Source organism: Pleurodeles waltl, chromosome 9 (assembly GCF_031143425.1).
Source record: "Pleurodeles waltl isolate 20211129_DDA chromosome 9, aPleWal1.hap1.20221129, whole genome shotgun sequence".
Lineage (NCBI taxonomy): Eukaryota > Metazoa > Chordata > Amphibia > Caudata > Salamandridae > Pleurodeles > Pleurodeles waltl.
Window position 1 is genome coordinate 400,799,742 of NC_090448.1, and position 17,848 is coordinate 400,817,589.

General features: G+C 42.1%; 1 protein-coding gene across 2 annotated transcripts; it reads right to left on the reverse strand.

Moving 5' to 3' along the window:
* Positions 1-865: 865 nt before the first annotated feature.
* NAA40 (N-alpha-acetyltransferase 40, NatD catalytic subunit) lies at positions 866-16,943 on the reverse strand. 2 transcript variants are annotated; one of them, XM_069207119.1, is made up of 8 exons: positions 16,812-16,943; positions 11,348-11,443; positions 10,943-10,995; positions 8,651-8,746; positions 7,914-8,072; positions 5,601-5,684; positions 2,213-2,290; positions 866-1,848 (listed from the first exon to the last, which is right to left on the reverse strand). In XM_069207119.1, exons 1-8 carry the CDS (start codon positions 16,815-16,817, stop codon positions 1,707-1,709), a joined length of 714 nt encoding a protein of 237 aa, XP_069063220.1. In that variant the 5' UTR covers positions 16,818-16,943; the 3' UTR covers positions 866-1,706. The 2 variants fall into 2 exon arrangements, with proteins under 2 accessions (XP_069063220.1, XP_069063219.1); XM_069207118.1 differs by lacking the exon at positions 16,812-16,943 and adding an exon at positions 16,254-16,290.
* Between the last annotated feature and the right edge of the window lie 905 nt (positions 16,944-17,848).

Sequence of the window (17,848 nt, forward strand, 5' to 3'; positions counted from 1 at the left end):
ACCAGTCACAAATACACTCAAGATCAGTGACCTGGCTACACTCATCCATCTCAAATTTATGACGACATCATACTCACCATGAATGCCACCACCCTGGCAAAACCATCAACATCTCCCTAGTAGTGGTCACCTTTCTCCAATGACCTCAAGAATCTTGCATCAAGCCAATCATAAAGAACCACTATGATCCAGCCAGCTAGCTAGCAGCCAATCTCAAATCTTTTGTTCCTAGGAAAAATGACTGAAATCATTCAATTCACTCAATTCTTCAACTTCCGAAATAAAAACAACTTACTCTCAAAGCAATCACAATGGCTTTTGCTCTGAGAGGAGGAGCCAAAACTGCCTGCATGTCCACCTAGGACGCTCATAAGATGCTAAGTGACAAAAAACAAATTGCTGCCTTATTCTGGACTGGTCTATCATATTTGGTAGAGTCCATCATTTCTTCACTTTAGGTTATACGGTGTGGCTATTAGAGGGAATCATCCTAGACAAAATATCCTACCTCACAGACCGATCATCATCATCTCATACTTCTGAATTAATCAGCAGAGAGCTTTCAGTCCCCTCATTTAGCAACCTGAGGTCTATGCAAAATGAGAACATTACAATCATAGCACCTGGGTCCACCCTAGACTATTACACCATATAGGCAGAGGACAGCACTGCACTAAGTACAGAGATCAACAGTAGCACCCTCAAGTAATATTAACGATCGAGAATGAATAAATAAATCCCCTGGTTAAAAAAACAAAAAAAAAAAAACAAGCTAGTACAGGATAAGCACACACTTTGGACAAACATGGAAGAAAAAATGCATTTTGGGCTAGTACCTGCAACATAAAATCATCTGACAAATGCATTGAGTAAAAAGATTTTTTATAGAAAAAACATAATCAATACTGTAAAATCTGACATTTCAAAATAACCACAGAGACAATTAGGGTGATGGAAATGGAACATTTTTGGCAGTGAACCCCGATGGGCTGAAAGGAGTAACAGAGCAGGGCATTGAGCACAAATAGGAGATTTTTGCAAGAGAGGTACTGTGTTATATATTAATATTTCAGCTCATAGCCTTGGCATCCATAACTCTCCATACTGGGAGAAAGAATGCCAAGGTGGAATGCAAGTTTTTATGCAATTAGCTGCAAAAGATTTCGGAGAAAAATGTAGTGGGGCCAGTTGGGTGAAATCAGTGGCACAATAGAATGAAAGGTGAGGCGTAATGGGGGAGATTTACTAAGAAAAACATACAGATTGCTATATGTCAGTACACCTGGGTAGTCTAAGTATAGAAAAGAAAAGAAAAAAAAAAAAAAGTCTGCTGGAATGATCAAGCTCCTCACTCCACATTGCACTATCTCAGCAAATTAAACAGTCTGATCGTTTCCTTAAAAAAAATCAAAAGAGTGATTTGAAGGCATCTTTCTGTAAGTCAAGAAAATAAGTTTTGGATGAAGGTCCTTTGTGTGAATTTTGTAAGGGAAGTGGACCAGAAGTTCAATAAAAGATGTGCAAAAAGGGAGTACCGAGGAAAAACTTGCCCTTCAAAAGAACAATGTCTTTAAGCCATTACAACCTTGTGGGTCTCTCCGATCCTGTTGCGGGCCAAGTCTTTACCACGGCTATACTGTCCAGTCTATTGGTTGAGGGTACAGAGGCGGAAATATACATATTACAAAGCCATGGGGCACTGGGCATCAGTGGCAGCAGCCCCCACAGTGACTGCCCCCATGTGAATGCTGGCCCTCGCCGTACTTCGTCCTTCGGCTGAGAATTTCATACGTGCATTCGTCCCCACAGCAGCCAGTCATGCTAGGAGAGCTCTCATCAATTTCAAACCTGAAAGAAAGTGAGTGGAGAAGCAAAGGTTAACCTCAAAACCAAGGGGAAAAAACAAAATTGCAAGTTCGAGTGAGACCAAGGGGCACAAGCTTAAAAAAAAAAAAAAGATCCGTGGGGCACTTCCCATGCAAGGTGCAGGGACACTGGAAAAAATACATGTGAATACGTTAAGATAAAGGCCTTCGCACCTATCACTGAACCAAATTTTACAGAAAATGCCGGGAAAAAAAACACGCACACAGGAGTGGGCGACACCATGCTTTTACATGTGTATATGGCCACCAATAGTGCTAGAATGTTTCTTCTTGCAACACGATAGGTTGACAAAATTACATAATGAGGGGAGCAAACTGGAACTTACTGCAAAGCTTCTCTGAAGAACTGGTAGGCACCATGATTGTGCTTGAACACGGTCAGCATGACCTTCTTCATCTGTGTACTAAAACAGAAGAGTCATTAAAGATCAGCTTGCACGTTATGCTGCTATATAGGCACCTGGACGCCTTACGGCATGGCAGCGCTCTATAAATATATTATTCATTAATTAGTCATTCACCACTCACTTGTACAAATTCACAAAACTAGAGATCGACAAACTGGAGGGTTAGCACTATTTAGATTCCTCAAGATTACCACGCCCCGCCCATTTTCTGGATAGTCTGGATTTAGGATCTCTAAATTGGAGATATTTTGCATGATTCTAAGAAAAGGTATAAAGGATAATGCTGAAACAGGGAATGTTAAGATACTGTTAACCAATGCAAGAACATATTCAGACACACTGACTAGCCCCTTTAGCATAGCTCCTGGCAAGTCTTCAGTTTTCACCCACCAGTGTATAATGGAATTAGATGTTTAAAAATGGTCGAAACCTTTTGATTCAACGGCCCCAGTGTTCAGAACAAGGACGTGCCTCAATGTTGTTCACTTGAACCTTTCAATTGGAAAAATAAAAACTTGTGGAGATTGGTCTGACCCACCCAAAAAGCACAAGTGCTTTCCAAAACACAAGAAATCTATAAAATTCGAGAAAAGTCAAAATATGTAGTGCATGCTCACAGGAAGTTAGTTTAATCAACTTCGTGGAATATTACTAAAACGGCTAGAAACTACAGGGGACAAGAAAAAGTCAAACATTATCTAAAAAATAACACTTTTGACAAAAGGATCAATTACTGGACGCGTTATTCTCTCAAAACAGAATATTTCAGCCTGTTAAGTAAACAATACCCTTCTATCTCAGAGAAATATCCAAAAGAAATGGGGAAAGAAAACACCTACCTGTATAGTTTAGAAGCTTAATTCACATGCTATGTTTATTCCCATTGTATACATGCTCTTCAAATAACATTTTATTTAGAAATTCAAAAAACTGTGGGCCTTGACAACAAGCACAAGCAAATGGCTGAAAAGAACCATCACAATGCCCTTCACCTTCGTCCTGATATGTTATATAGTGTCAGAACATTCATGAACAGTAAAAACATGCTAAAGCGAAATTTGCTACAGATAGAGGGGTCGAGGGTCCTTGTGAACCAAGAATCTGTTTAATGTGCAAAACTATTACTGTACGAAATCAACTTATTTCTTTTATTGACGAACTATTCTGCAGTATGACTCTGTGCATCGATTATGAAGTAGATTGCCACTCTCCCAAGTGCTAACCCACAGTTAACATAGCAAACCGATTTCTTACCACTGCCAGCTCTAATATGCTCGTATGGCATGGATATCTAGGAAATAATGCTTAGGAAATGTATAGATACACATCCATGGGCATACCAGACACTCGTGTTGCAGACAAAGTCTAAGATGCAACTTTCTTAGGTGCAGTATGGTACCTGTGGTCTCACTTACAGAGCAATTTCTACAATCCTGTGAGGTGATAACTGACACAGCCGAATAGGATTCACAATCTGTGCCAGACTAATCCCATTGCCTTTCTATTGTGGTCCAAATAATAAGAAAAGCTGACCTGCAGTTGTTCTGTTAAGGAAATGCATTTAAATCCTTCCTTGCATTTTATGATCTATAAACACCCCTCCAGTGCTGTCCAAGGATTGGAAGATAGAGGTTAATTCAATATCTGATGTAAGGGAAATTGTGACGTTTGGAAGATACCTGGCATCAGATCTCAACTGCATTCTGCTCCTACTTATTTTTAGAAAGGGTTCTCCATCAGAAGGTGACTATTATTATCACACGGTTTCAGGTGTGTGAGCCACATTTCCGAAATGCTTTTGTCGACAACAATTTCTGTACATTTGTGCACTTGTTCAAACTGAAGTTACATCAGTCTAGTGAGTAGTATATTTTTTGCTCTGCATGGGAGAATTACTATGGTAACACCCTGTAGAAAGGTATGCATTACAGTAGGTTTAATAGTGAAGTACTACGTTTCCTCTTTCTTTGTGTGGGCAGTCAGTGAAGTCAGATGAACCCAAATAGATGCATTTGCAGAACTTAACAGATGAACGTTGAAAATCAATGCAGACCTCCCAGAAGGATGAAATGGGCGCTGTTATTAAGCCACAAAAATATGGACACAATAAGGGCTCAGACACCATTACCTTTCACCGCCATACAGAGTGCAAGGTGTAAATGCTGCCTGGGCAGGTATCATAATGGTAATGTCCTTAAACAAGGGTGGCAGCTGCCTGTTGTAAAGACACTGTAGAAATGTCAAGAGGCAGCGCAAGTCTGGGATGTGCTGAAAGTTAATAATATCTGTGGAATTAGCATACTGGTTTGGCAATACGGCCACAATCAACCTCTTAAATTAGCATTTTTATACATAACAAATAAAGGAAAATTTATAGTTCACATTCATTTGACCTTGCTCTCGTTAGTTATACTTTAACTTTATTTTAAGCTTGCCAATTCTTCTGTCATGCTAGGAAGCCGCACACTTTTTATTGTTAACAGTGCTTTTGAAACTTGTTGAATTCCTCAAAAGCTCACGTGGAGTTACTGATGTTTAAGAAAGTTGTTTCAAAGATCTCTGTACGTCTCTCCTGTCAATGAAGACAACAACGTTCCGTAAGGGGTGAGGAATTTTATAATATAGCATTTTCCCAAAGGACAGAATTCTTCAGACATCTAATTGTCCAGGGTAAAAAAAAATCTGCTTATCTTATCACTTTTGGTGCCATGTAGGGAGGTGACAAATAATGGCAGTTTTCATTTTATCAAATGTCTGATACTCTTGGATTTTGTTAGGGCTTCTATTTTGTCATGGTTTGGATTTTTCAGGCTATAAGTGGACGTGAATGGGTACAGTTCCAGGGTTGGAAAGCCCAGGAAGGCTCTGCGCAGCCATAAACTAACATGTTTAAGGATATTCATCAAATCCCTTCCAGTCTCTCCCCAAACTGGAAAAGTAGGAAATTAACTCCTGATTTGGGTAAAGAAAGAGTGCTTGGAGGATGTGATTTACAGTGCCTCAGCAGAACTTCACATACATGAGTGTATATTATAACACGTGAAAGAAGAATCAGTAAAAGTCTGCAAAGAGTATGATTTCCAGGCCCATCTACTTGTCTTATGAGCAAAATAAACATTGAAACTTGATGCCCTTCACCCCTAAAAATATGTCCTAGGACTCGAACAATAGGAATTTCACACTCCTGCATTGCTGTAATGTCTGGACAAGGAACAAGCTCTATGCACCATACAACGGGCAGCAAAATATATGTGGGATCCCCTACGGTGTTTTACAACAATCAAGAAAAAAGACAAGATTCACTCACCTGTTTGCCATCAGCTGCAAAATCTGAATAAGAAATTTGCCCAGGCCTTTCCTCCGCACCTTGCTTTCTAACTGTGCCTCATAGCTGTGGAGAAGGAGACTGTCAGTCATGCTCTTACTGGTATATTCTACGCAGGCTGGCTCACTCGACCATGGGACATTCCAACAAACACGTAAGTGCATCACCAATACTGAACAGGAATGAGTTCCATGGGACAGAAGAAAAGTTTCAGCGGGATGTGGTACTGTCTTACCAAGGAATTAGCATCAAATGCACTTTAAACAGGCAATAATGTTCAACCTATAGAAACAAATGGACAAAAAACATGAGTGTAGGCAGCAAAGACACTGCAAAACAGGTGACACCTGCTTTAGGAATAGTTGTGCTTGAGGCAAAAGCCAGTGTCCATTACTCCACCCTGAAATCCTTGTGCAGGACCAGAAAACAACACTAAAATTAAATACGTTCTAAACACACTACCATACAATTCGGCAACAAGTGATGAAAGGATAAAATATTAATGGCATAGGCTGAGTAACACCAGCAGTCTTGCAAGTGGAGACTGCAGCCTAGAGAAGGGTCTCTCAAATACGGGCACATAACTAGCTGCCACACTATAACACAAAGTGAGGTCCCAAGGGGGGGAAGTAATAAAACTTCCACTAACAGAGAACACTCAAAAACCTAGATATTTGCAATTTACTGCCAATTACTTTTAGCCACAGCTTACAATTAGTCGTCCTCATTCAACAGGACCTATTTTTTGTGTTGTCTAAGCGAAGGAACTTTCCCAGTTCAAGGAACAATGGACACTTAGGATTTGCCAGGGAGTTTAGTTAAAGGCTGAGAGTGCAACAGTACTTAGCTCTGCACTAACAGTGCTCTCCAGGATTAGTCACTATTTTAACAATCTTTCCGGGAAACTTCACCTACCTATGAGGAGAGAAAGGTTTTGGGTGCAGTCAGAGGTGGTAAGTGAAGTGTGAAAGCTAACAACTATATGTGAAAATACATATTCGTTATCAGACATAGAACAAGCTCCTGGAACAGCAAAGCTGAGCTTATACCCGAAATGATCTGAACATGGAAAAGAATGACTTACACCCCATGTCCCTAGGAATTGAGAATTAAACAAATGAAGGAGTGCTTCAAACTACACAAATATGCTATAAATGGCAACAGTCATGAAAAATGTATACACAGCTCCATTTTGACAAATTTGGCGTTCTCTGGCAACTTACTTCAGATACTCTATAAATCAGTACGAGACTATAACAGTGATAACCACTGCCAAATGCCCACCAGGCCATAGCACAGGAACATCTTCTAATTTTCAGGTGGAAGGGCATGGAGAGACTGCATATGTTTTGGAAAGGAGTTAGACCAGTGTTTCCCAAACAGCAGGTCGTAACCTACTCGTGGGTCATGAGCTGATTTTTGGTGGGTCACCGAAGTCCAAACATTAAATAAAGATGCCTTAAAATGTTATATTTATCTTTTTACATTTGCTGCACTTCAAAGAGAGTTCAAATGTCAGGTTATGTATTTTTTGAAATTCTGACTGTGGTGGAAACAAAGTTTTTAAAAAGGATCAAAACAAATCGAGACAGTTTACAAATGTACAAATGATATTCACTGAAACCTGATTTCCACACATTATCATTTGCGTGCAATGTAGTTTTATGAGTAAAACTGTGTGTCTGTACACATTAAGAGGCCATTTAAATGGAAAATATGCTGTCTGTAAATGACAGTGGACAACCACGTTGCTTTAGTTCATTACGTTTAAACAACAACAACAAACATATATAAAATATATAAAAACCACCACCGAATGTCCATTATCGCTAGGGGGGTCGTAAACGTTGGTAGTTCTAAAAATTGGGTAATAATTCCAAAGTTTCGGAAGCACTGGGTCAGGCATCATGTATTTTAAGGAATTAACTACCCTATACCCTACACAGAATCGAATTAACAGATCACTAAGAAGCTCATGGAACGTTTGTACTGCAGAAACATTTTAATATCTAGCTTAAGACCAATAAGAGGCAGAGTGGCAGGGAGAATACAAGGATGCTTTTCTTTGTGCTTTAACAATAACAAAAAATACTCTCAAAACCCCCCATATGTCGTGAACGCTAAATGTTAAGCTAAGCTTTGGCTAAAATATTTCCCAGGAGAAAAGCCTATGAGGAGATTCCCAAATCAAGGCATCAAGGCATCAAGCTGGCAGCTAAGCCAAACCTTCTATGGCCAGCCACAAGGTTAGATAATATAGGGCTTGGTCCTAGACTGCATGGGGGCAACACATACCAGTACAGGACTTCATCCCCGCATTCTACGTCGAAGCGGAAGTGGATGAATGCCACTGGCACAGAGCTTTCCTCCCTTGCCACCAGGTACCAGGCCCGGTCATCAGTCATCTCATCTCGCTTCTCACGGTCCTTCCAGCCCCACTCACTTTGTTCATACCTGTAAAGAGTGAAAAAAAAAAATCACTTTTGGAGGGCTACTCCCTCCCAGTGTCAAATAGAGGACTTTTTTTCGTAATTCCATCTCATTCAACAAAATGTAGCAAATGCACCAGTCTTCTCTAGCAGAAGAAATACTTCAAAGAACACTGCAGCGCTTGGCTGCAGGAGGACCCAAAAAGAAGTGTTGAGTGCATCATCATATTGTGCTGAAATAGGTGTGTAGGCTTGAAACAGTAAAAGAAAATGTGCCAAATGAAGGGTGCAATCTCTCTCGGTTGAGAAGCAGTTACCTCAAAAATGCAAATAAAATACAGTTGAGCTCTCCCTGGAGCACAGGCTACAAGTCCAAAATCAGTTTTAGGGCCAGAAAGTAAAAGCAAAGGAGAGGATAGAAGTTTAAAATGTGTGGCACTGGCAACATGTGGCATGTAGCATTGACTTCACAGTCATGAGACTGAGGCTTTCACATGCAGAGGTGCAGATGTGTGCTCAAACTAAGATACAGGCAAGCCAAGTGACCTGTCTTTCTTAGGATATCCCCCCTTGCTACCATGTGTAATCAAAAAACAAACTTACAAAGTCTGCATGTTGGTTTTGGTAAGTTCATAAGCCCAGTCCAACGTTGCTGGGTCCAAACCGGAGACTTTTTTGCACTCAATGGAGACGTTTATCCTACAAAAGTTGGAAAGTGGCAGGAAATGTTAGAAGCCTTGGCACAAGTAACATTCACACAAAAATCATACTATCCTCTGTGCGAGAAGGAAGGAGCTAGCTGCAAGGTTTGCGAGCAAGATGTAATATAGTGTGGAAAAGATAGTGTGGTTACTTACAACGGGTCTTCACATACATGCCCCATATGGCAAATCGCACAAGTCTTAACCTTATGCTGCAAAACAACACACGTAGGTCAGATCAGCATTCCCAGTTCAAGCCTCTGTTCACAGTGAACATGGGCGCACAAGTGTGCTTGCAGCAGTGTCACGTATTTGAACTTAATGAAAACTACAGAAGACAGAATTCAACCCAAAAATCAGACAAAACCAAAAGCCTGCCCTTTTAAACTCGGCAAGGACAAGACTGGCATCAGGTGGGCAGTGTTCTCCCTAGAAGGCTGAGAATACCGACAAGACCCATTATACAGAGCACATGGTAAGTCAACTTTCAACACTAGGTAAGCCAATCCAATGGTCCCACACACAGTTAGTGGTATCATTTCCCCTTCCCAAAATGTACTGCACAACAAAAGTGATTCTAATGTCAGAACAATAACCTTCATAAATTACTGCTGTGCCTTTGTTTTAACAATGAAAATAGATTAGGTCTGCGAAATATTTCACTACAGCAAGGAACTTTCATTTCAAGTCTGACATGCCCAAAAAGGATTGGATCTGTGAAGCCTTTCTGTACTTTCAGTTCTTAAAACTGTGCAGGCAGTTGTGAAACCAACCCCTCTACCAGAACCTGTGCTTACCCTAGCACACTCTACATCTAAGTTCTATTTTCTTGTAGGTGGCTCGCAAACACAGAAACATGTTCTACTTGGTTAGGGGTGGGTCCAAAAGGCCCAACCCATTTAAAGAAGACTGGTGACAGTGCCCTGTAATTAGGCTATGAAGAGATTAACATTGGTTATCAACAGTGAGTTCAATAAGGCACAGGCCTCTTAAGTGGATTGATGGGAGAGACATCCTAAAACCCTTATTCCAATAATATTTGTTCAGAAATGCATGTCATTCTCTTCACAGAATGTATTTATGCTTACATGTGGTGTATATGGAGGGCAACTGCAGCACAAATGGTGTGCTCTGTAAGCACACGTTGTATGCAGCACAATTTAGTGGTTCCCTGAATAGGGTACGGCCATTCTGGCTTCTGACCATGAACCAGATGCTGAAGCTGAACTTCAGAGCCCAATAGCAATTTTACCACTGGCTAAGATTAATTAATCAAGATACCACTGATCACTCTGTTTACTTCAGTGCAACGCCCTAAATGTGATGAGTATTACCAGACGTGGGTCCCATACTCACTGTGCCACTGGAACCCAGCCTCACAAGACAGAAGAGCCTCAACTAGGACAAAATCGGTCTTATGTTAATTGTATTCCGGTTTAGAGAGGACCTGGGTCAGCAGTTTGGGCTGGACTGTTTCTAAGGGAGCAGGACCAAGACAATTTGCATATGGCTGGGTCTTATCTAAAGTAACTTTGTAGGCAAAAAAAAAAAAATGTGTGTGTATATATATATATATATGCACACACACACATACATACATATACACACACACTGATGCAGCAGTGTGTGTACATGTATATACACACACACACACAATGGAATGCAGACCAGTGGCTGAGATTAATTCAACCATCCCACCATCACTTTTGTGTTTACATGAATGTGCACATCAACAACAGTAAAAGTACACTTACCAAAGAATGGCCTCAGAGATTGAAGAGAAGAGTGGAAAGAATGACCCATAAAGTACATTAGCACAGTACAGTAAAGAATAAGTGTGGGCCAGTGGAATTAAGCAAGGATGAAAGGGGCTAGACTAGAAAGACAAAGCAAGCCAGGAGTCCTGGAAAGTGAAATACTTATGAGACCAAGAGAAATATCCAAGGGCAATGAGCCAAAAAGACATTAGTGCGGTGAAAATAGATGGATTGTGGAAAGTCATAGGGTAAGAGAACAATTTAAGCTGAGAGAAAACCATGCAAACACTAATACACGGGCCAAGAAAATGTGCTCAAGAGCCAGAAAAAGATAAAAGAAAGGGATGCATATGAGGTCTCACTCGTTTGTAAAGAGACAAATTAAAATTCACACCTAAGTTAAAAGACAGGCGATTTAACTAAAGAACGGGTCTTACCCATTTCGGTCGTACTTTTTGAAGACAGGGAAAGCCTGTAAGGGATCTCCGAGCTAAGAGGATAAAACACAAGATTTTCAGCTATCCAGACAATAACAGTTTACATGGTAACACACCAAATACAAAGGCATTCTAGTCTATGCAGGCTGGAGCTTACATTCCCTAAAGGACCTGCAACTCAGCAGCAGTGCAGACTACATGACAAAGCTGCAGGTCTATTGAAACGTGTTTCAGTAAGCAGAAAAGAAGAGACTGAACTGGATACATATCGAGTTTCAAGGCTTCGGACCACAATGTGTCTGGTTCTACTCCAATGTGTTGCGCAAACTGGCTTCAGCCACTAGAACCAGTCAATTTATCACTAAAACTTTGGCAGCGACGGGTAGCCACTGGTGAGATACTTACTTTATTGGCTGCTTCCACCTTAGCACAGACTGCATCCATGGCAGCCCGCTCTTCCTGACGTTTCTGCTTTTTCTCTTTGGCTTTGCTTGACTTTCTCTAAATCCATAAAAAGAAACAAAAAAAGAGACGGAAATAAGGACGGACATAAATATTTAGCCATTGGATCTCCATAGTAATCATAAACGTGCCTCAACAAATGTACAATGGAACTAAATGCTTAATTCGCTGAGCCTGCAGGCCTACCCTCGGGCTATTTTCACTAAGGTAGTGAGAGTGCTTTCACTCATTACCTGTAGCAATTCTGCGGCCAAGGTGGTCCCGCACAATTGTGGATTTGCCACATAAGGCATCATCTGCAAAAAAATGTTTTGTTTCTACTGCAAACATAAAAAGTTACTAAGAACGCAGTGACATGTGTTTCCATACAGTGGAAGGCCCTTCACAAAGGTTTACTTATCACCTTTCAGTTGCTTGTTACTGTACTTCGATGTTAAACTAGTACTAATAAAGTGAAAGCTTTGTCCAGAAAAATGTTAACATGTGCAAGAATAACCAAATAATGAAGTAATCCTAACAAAACGTGCAGCACTGTTTGTTTTATGCGGCATAATATAGTCAACACTAGCACATAATGTGGTCCTCTCCTGCTGCATAATTCCAAGGGTCCTGCCTGTTACCTAGGAGATGCCGCTGGAACTTACAACTGGACACTAAAAGAGTGATGGAGAACCGCACTTCCCTGAAAATCATGCTCGGTTTATTCCGCCATCTAGCTTATATGTAAGCAAGGCAGAGAACAGAAGGCCTTGCCACAGTGCACTAATGGTAGTTATATTACAATATCAAGGAAATAAAGATTTCACTACACTGTTTCAGAAAGTGTATTGCGTTTAAATTGTGCGCACTTTTGCTGCTGGGCATTCAACAGCCTTCAGAGATGAAACTAACCAAGAGATGAAAACAAAGAAAAGCCTGAAAATGTCGCGGCGAAGGAGAAAACATGAACACTCTCAGGCCGTTTCGCTTGCCTAGATTTCGAGTTCAGAGCCTCAAAAACATTCAAGGATCAAAAGAAAGTAATAGGGACCACTACTGGTCCTAGATGAAAGCCTTTTGTTGCCACTTTTAGAAAAAAAAAGTAGTTTATCAATAGCCTGGTGCGCGGCAGCTTAACTCTGCAGGCGAACAACCCATGAAGAGACCGAGCCTGCCGGGACAGTAAAATGGTTGTGGATTCCAGAATTCCGCGTATACGCAGTCGGTATTTACCTTAAAAGTGTAAAGTAATTAGAAGCTTGGTTTGTCCCTATTTTCACACGAAATAGTACAACGAGCTTTTCGGGACAAACCGGATGCATCAAAATGCTCAACATTTTTCAAAAAGTATCCCCTAGTCGAATGTCTGATGAAGTACGTAACTTCTGTGACATGTGCCTCTCCCGCGCTCACAAGTGTTGGTAAATGAACAGGGTCCCCAACGGCCTGGCCACGTCACTGGACCCCGAAGCGTAACTACTTGCCGGCAAGGCAGCAAAGATCAGAGATCATACCCAGTGCTTCTTCCTATCTTTAATATGCACCCGTATAACCAGGGGAACAGGGAGATTGTTGCTCAGGAAATGACTGCTCAGCTTTTGTAGCCCAGAACATAAGGCAGGGCCGGCTAGAACCTAAAACTGGAATTACTAGGAAAGAAGAGGACGGTCTGGGAAAGATGGTTTCCAAGGAAACAAGTAACGGTCCCTTTTCAGCCACGCTATAGACAATTATCAACACATTGTACTAACAAAACATCTAAATCCGATACTGCATGTCTCAGTACAAGCAAGGAACAGCATACACAAGATTTTTTTTGATTTTTTTTTTTTAAACCTGGCATAATTTGTATATCTCGGAAAACCATAATTCCAAACACAGAGTTCCACACTTGAATGACTCCCCCAGCCCGTATAGACATAAGTCTTCGGGCTAGGCTTCCAGAATCAGAAAAAAAAGGGAATCGAGGTTTCAAATGTACAGTCACAGAGAAGTCTCAGGATGCCAAAATGCAAAAAGGTCAAAAATTGACATAGCTAGAAGGTAAAAACTTTTCTCGGAGCCAAAAGCCCGCGTATGGTATTAAAGAAGGAGCCTAAAACAGCCAAACACACCCTTCTGGAAATTTCAAAGAGAAGCCCGTGTACGAGGATTATCCCATACTACTCCCAAGTCTTCCTGCCTGACCTTCCTAACACCACCCGTGGCCACCCCTTCAGCCCTCCCGTCCACACAATCACCTCCAGCTACTCCAACTCTACCTGCCGAAAACACGTCTAAGTATCAAGTCCAGCCCCAATATACAGTAGCTACCCTATTTTATTCAAGTATTGCTGCAGTCTCTTTCTTTCGCACGTTTTGCAGTTTACTCATAGTAATCCAGCATGTCGGCCCCAGTACAGAGAACTCAATGTAATGTCGCAATTTTCCCTCCCTCCACCACCAGACTATGTGTTACAACGAAAGCGCCCTGCATGGTATGGTGTGAAGTCCCATGCTTCACATTTGTCTTTTTGTCTAGCCCCAGCGTTTTCTTCCAGTGAGCTGGGCGATCATGAGAGGGTACAGGAGGTGCTCTATTTTTAAGGGGTTTCCTTTTCATTTTTAAAAAAGGCGGTTACCGGTGCTCAGCACATTCTCATGCACAGGCATGAATTTTCATACATGCGTAAACATCAATCTGTGGAAGCCTTTTTTACCGACACGTTAGCAACCAAGTATTTTCTTTGTGCTGGCGCACAGCTGCAGGGTGCTCCTGACTAGCGAATCAACAATATCGTTGAAACATAATATAGAGGAAAGAATAACAAAATGAATAGAGAGGCAAGTCTAGATTATATATGCCTATGTGGTACATATATCTTCAAATAATGTAGTTGTGAAGTTAGGAATAGTAATTCTATACTCCCCTATATGCACGTACCTTTCGACATTTTGTCCCTTGATATTACTGTGCCGCGATATTGTTAGTGTTGATATTTAGCAGTACAATCTAAAACAGCATCAGAAAAAAGCAAAAGCAATGGCAAAGCTCAAAGGTTCAGTAATGCTGCTGAAAGGTGAAACCTAATACCTTTGTCAATTATTTTATTTAGCTACCTTCCTGTTCATGAGCAGAGTTCGGCTACTAGGTACACAAAAAAAGTTTCTGGTATTGACCGAGTGAGTGTCGCTATTGTCCCTTCATTCAAGGCTTCTTGGGGTGACTGATTTTTAGTCCGGTCCCTTTTCACCAGTACTCGTGTGGGACAATACATATTAGCTCTCACTAGGTTAAAGGTCCATCCAGTCTGTAACTATATTTGCATTCCTCATGTGTTCTACAGCTTTACAAAGGCGGAATGTGTGTGTGTTTTCTTTTTACACATCTGCTTAGGTCTACTGGAACATCAAATGTATGCTGCACAAGAGTGCTCCGCACCTGACCTGCTCTTGTCCAGTGTGTGTGTGTTAGTCGGCAGTACTTCCTTCACTAAAACCTGACCCACCTAACAAAAAGCTCAGGGAGGACTGCCAGCCCTTTCTTTTGTTTCTATAGGTTTCCTTCACCTCAGCTTAAATCAAGTTCACCCCATTTCCCGATTCTTGTTGTCACCAGTCAATGGTTACCTGTGCCGGCCTCATCTAATTCAGAATAAATTATATCTCTTTGGCCATGTGAACCCAGTCTGACCTGTGACTCTTTGGCACAGAAGCACAAGCTGGAAACAAAGAAAATGATGCATTTCTACTTGTTCGGAAACGCCACTGATATTTAAAAATGGTAAACTGTTTGTCTCTGGCTTCCTGTCTTGATCACTAAAGAGGGTAAACAATGGTCTGCTAGAGTCGGTAACTTGCGCACCCTGTTTGGACTTCGATAAGGATCTTCCACCAGTGCAAAACAAATGTGTTTTCAGGAACTTAACCTCTGCTGCTTTGTTGCTCTCCGAACACCTGAGGCCAAGACAGGGATGCCTGTGCGAAGCTGTGCTGCAGAGTCCTTTAAAAGAAGGGAATCTCAGCTGTCTTCTCAATTTGCTGAACAATCAGCAAGAAGAAAAGCTGACATGACCCCAAGAAGATCTGCACAAGGACCAGATAAATGGAGGACAACTGAATAGACCGAGACCTTTTTGTTGGATTTTAAGTTAACCTCCGCATCTGAACACAGCGCAAGCATTTGCTCAGCAGCAGTCAGGCAACTTTAAAGGCTTCGTCAAAGTCACCCTATTCCATATTCATAACACAAAATCATTTCCATAGCAAAACACAAATTGTACTAGGTAAAGCACGACAAGTATAAAACCCCCACAGGTCTTCCCAGGATGATGATATGGCCAATGCTATATATTGAAAAAAAAAGAGCAAAGGAGCAACAAACAAGTTTGGTGTCATAGCTCACCCCCAGGTGGCACTAATACCTTTTGAGTATATTTATTAATTTTTGTATTGAACCACTGACCTCTAAAGAGTTGCCTCATTCTTCTTTGAAATTATAGCAGTGATTGGAAATTAATCTTCACTACATGGCATTGCTACCTAAAGAGTCAAACGCCCTACTTTACACTGTTCTTCATCTTAACACCTGCCTATTATATTAACTCATGTTTAATCCTTAAACCCCTTTGTACTAGTAACGAACTATTGTATAGTCACAACATCCCTCTGTCTTAACATCGTCCATGTTTCTACCTCTGTATCAGAACACATAGCCAGTATCAACTCGTGTCACTCCGAATATGAACCCACACCTTGGACACCTTATATACCTTGCTTGTTGTATCATTCACAACCAAGGACGCCTACTTCACCATCCTATCTATGCTGGGTGCCCTACCTACCCCCACCCCCCATTACCCCTACCAGCAACATCCCAAGGTATACCCACGTCCACTGAATCTCGCCCCATGCTCTTCAGGTCGTACCCCATGTCATGCAGCCTGCCCTCCCATGTCAAACTCTCAAGTCTTTTATGTCTGAGCCACTCCCCGAGCTCTCCAACGTTTTACCCATAAGCCCCTTATTAATTCACCTAAAAGCTCCACAACTCCCACGCATTTTCTTACGAGTCCCCAAGTCTCTACCCCCCTTCCACTTGGTCTAATCTCAAAGCCTCCCACCCCCTCCACTTGGTCTAATCTTAAGGCCCCTTCCCCTCCTCTGCCCCCCGCCCGCGTCCACACAACCCATCAGTAATGCACAAATTGCCCACAAGGCCCATCCTGCACTAACCATCAGTTGGCCAATTATGACACTAATACAGCCAAGATTGCCCTAGCGATATTTTTTCCACGGCTTCCCCATTACCTGGCTCCTGTACTACCCGCACTCCTCTCTGACCTCCGATACCTCATGTTACCACCATGCCTAATAGTACACCTACAAACCAAAATGGGACCCCCGCATTCTTTCTACAATAATTCGGCAATGTCTCCCCCTGACTTACCCCCATGGCGATGGCACCGGTACCTCAGAGGCTTAGTTCGAGCGGCGGGAGTATAGAAAGGGGGCGCGCGCCGGGAAGTCACTGCGCGTGCGCCCAGCTCCGAAAAAAACGAGTACAATGGGCAGCGTACAATCTACGGGCTCTGGCGTCGCGGCCATCTTAAGACGGGTCTTTCTCAGAACCGTACTTAGTAATCACAAGAGGCTGCCGCCATGGTCGGTCGGGGTGGCTATGAATGGTAGTGTGCTTGGCCATACGTCAAGAGCCCGGAACTGCTGGGGGCCGGTGGGTGAAAAGGAGCACCTTCTAACTGCAGCCATCTTGCATCGGACAAGTTTGCTTCGTATTCATTAGAAGCTGCACAGGTAATGATGGCTACCTGGCTCAGTCTTCGATGAGACCCGCAAACCTTCCCTTCAAAGCGGTGAAATGTGACAACCTTGGTAAACTTCTTGGCAATCTTGATTCCGTTAAGAACAAATATAAATATACTAGAGGTACAACAGTTTGTCGATTTTTGCAGTAGTCAGGATATTATTAACCACATTTAACGGTGACGGGACTTGGAAAGCATACTACTTTCCATCTGAAAGCATTCTCGTTGGAGGGTGTTATCTTGTAGTCATCGATGCCAGTGTTTATGTAATGACGTGTTTCCATCTGCCACTCCTTGAGGGTGGCTTCCACACACAGCTCATCAATCAATAAAACACTATACTTGTAAAGTGCGACTAGTCACCCGCTAGGGTCTCAAGGGGTGGGGGGCAGTAATTGAGTAGTTATTGATGAACAGAGGGGATTAGAAGAAGAGGTTTTGAGGTCTTGCCTGAATTGCAATAGAGTGGGAGATCTTCTGAGGTGGATGGGAAGGGAGTTCCAGGTCTTGGTGGCGTGGTGAGAGAAGGATCTTCCTCTGGCTGTGGCCTTCCTTACGTGTGGGACGGCGGAGAGGGCGAGGTCGGCAGAGCGGAGCTGTCTGGAGGGCGTGTAGAAGTGGAGTCTGTGGTTGAGGTATTCTGGTCCTGCGTTGTGAAGGG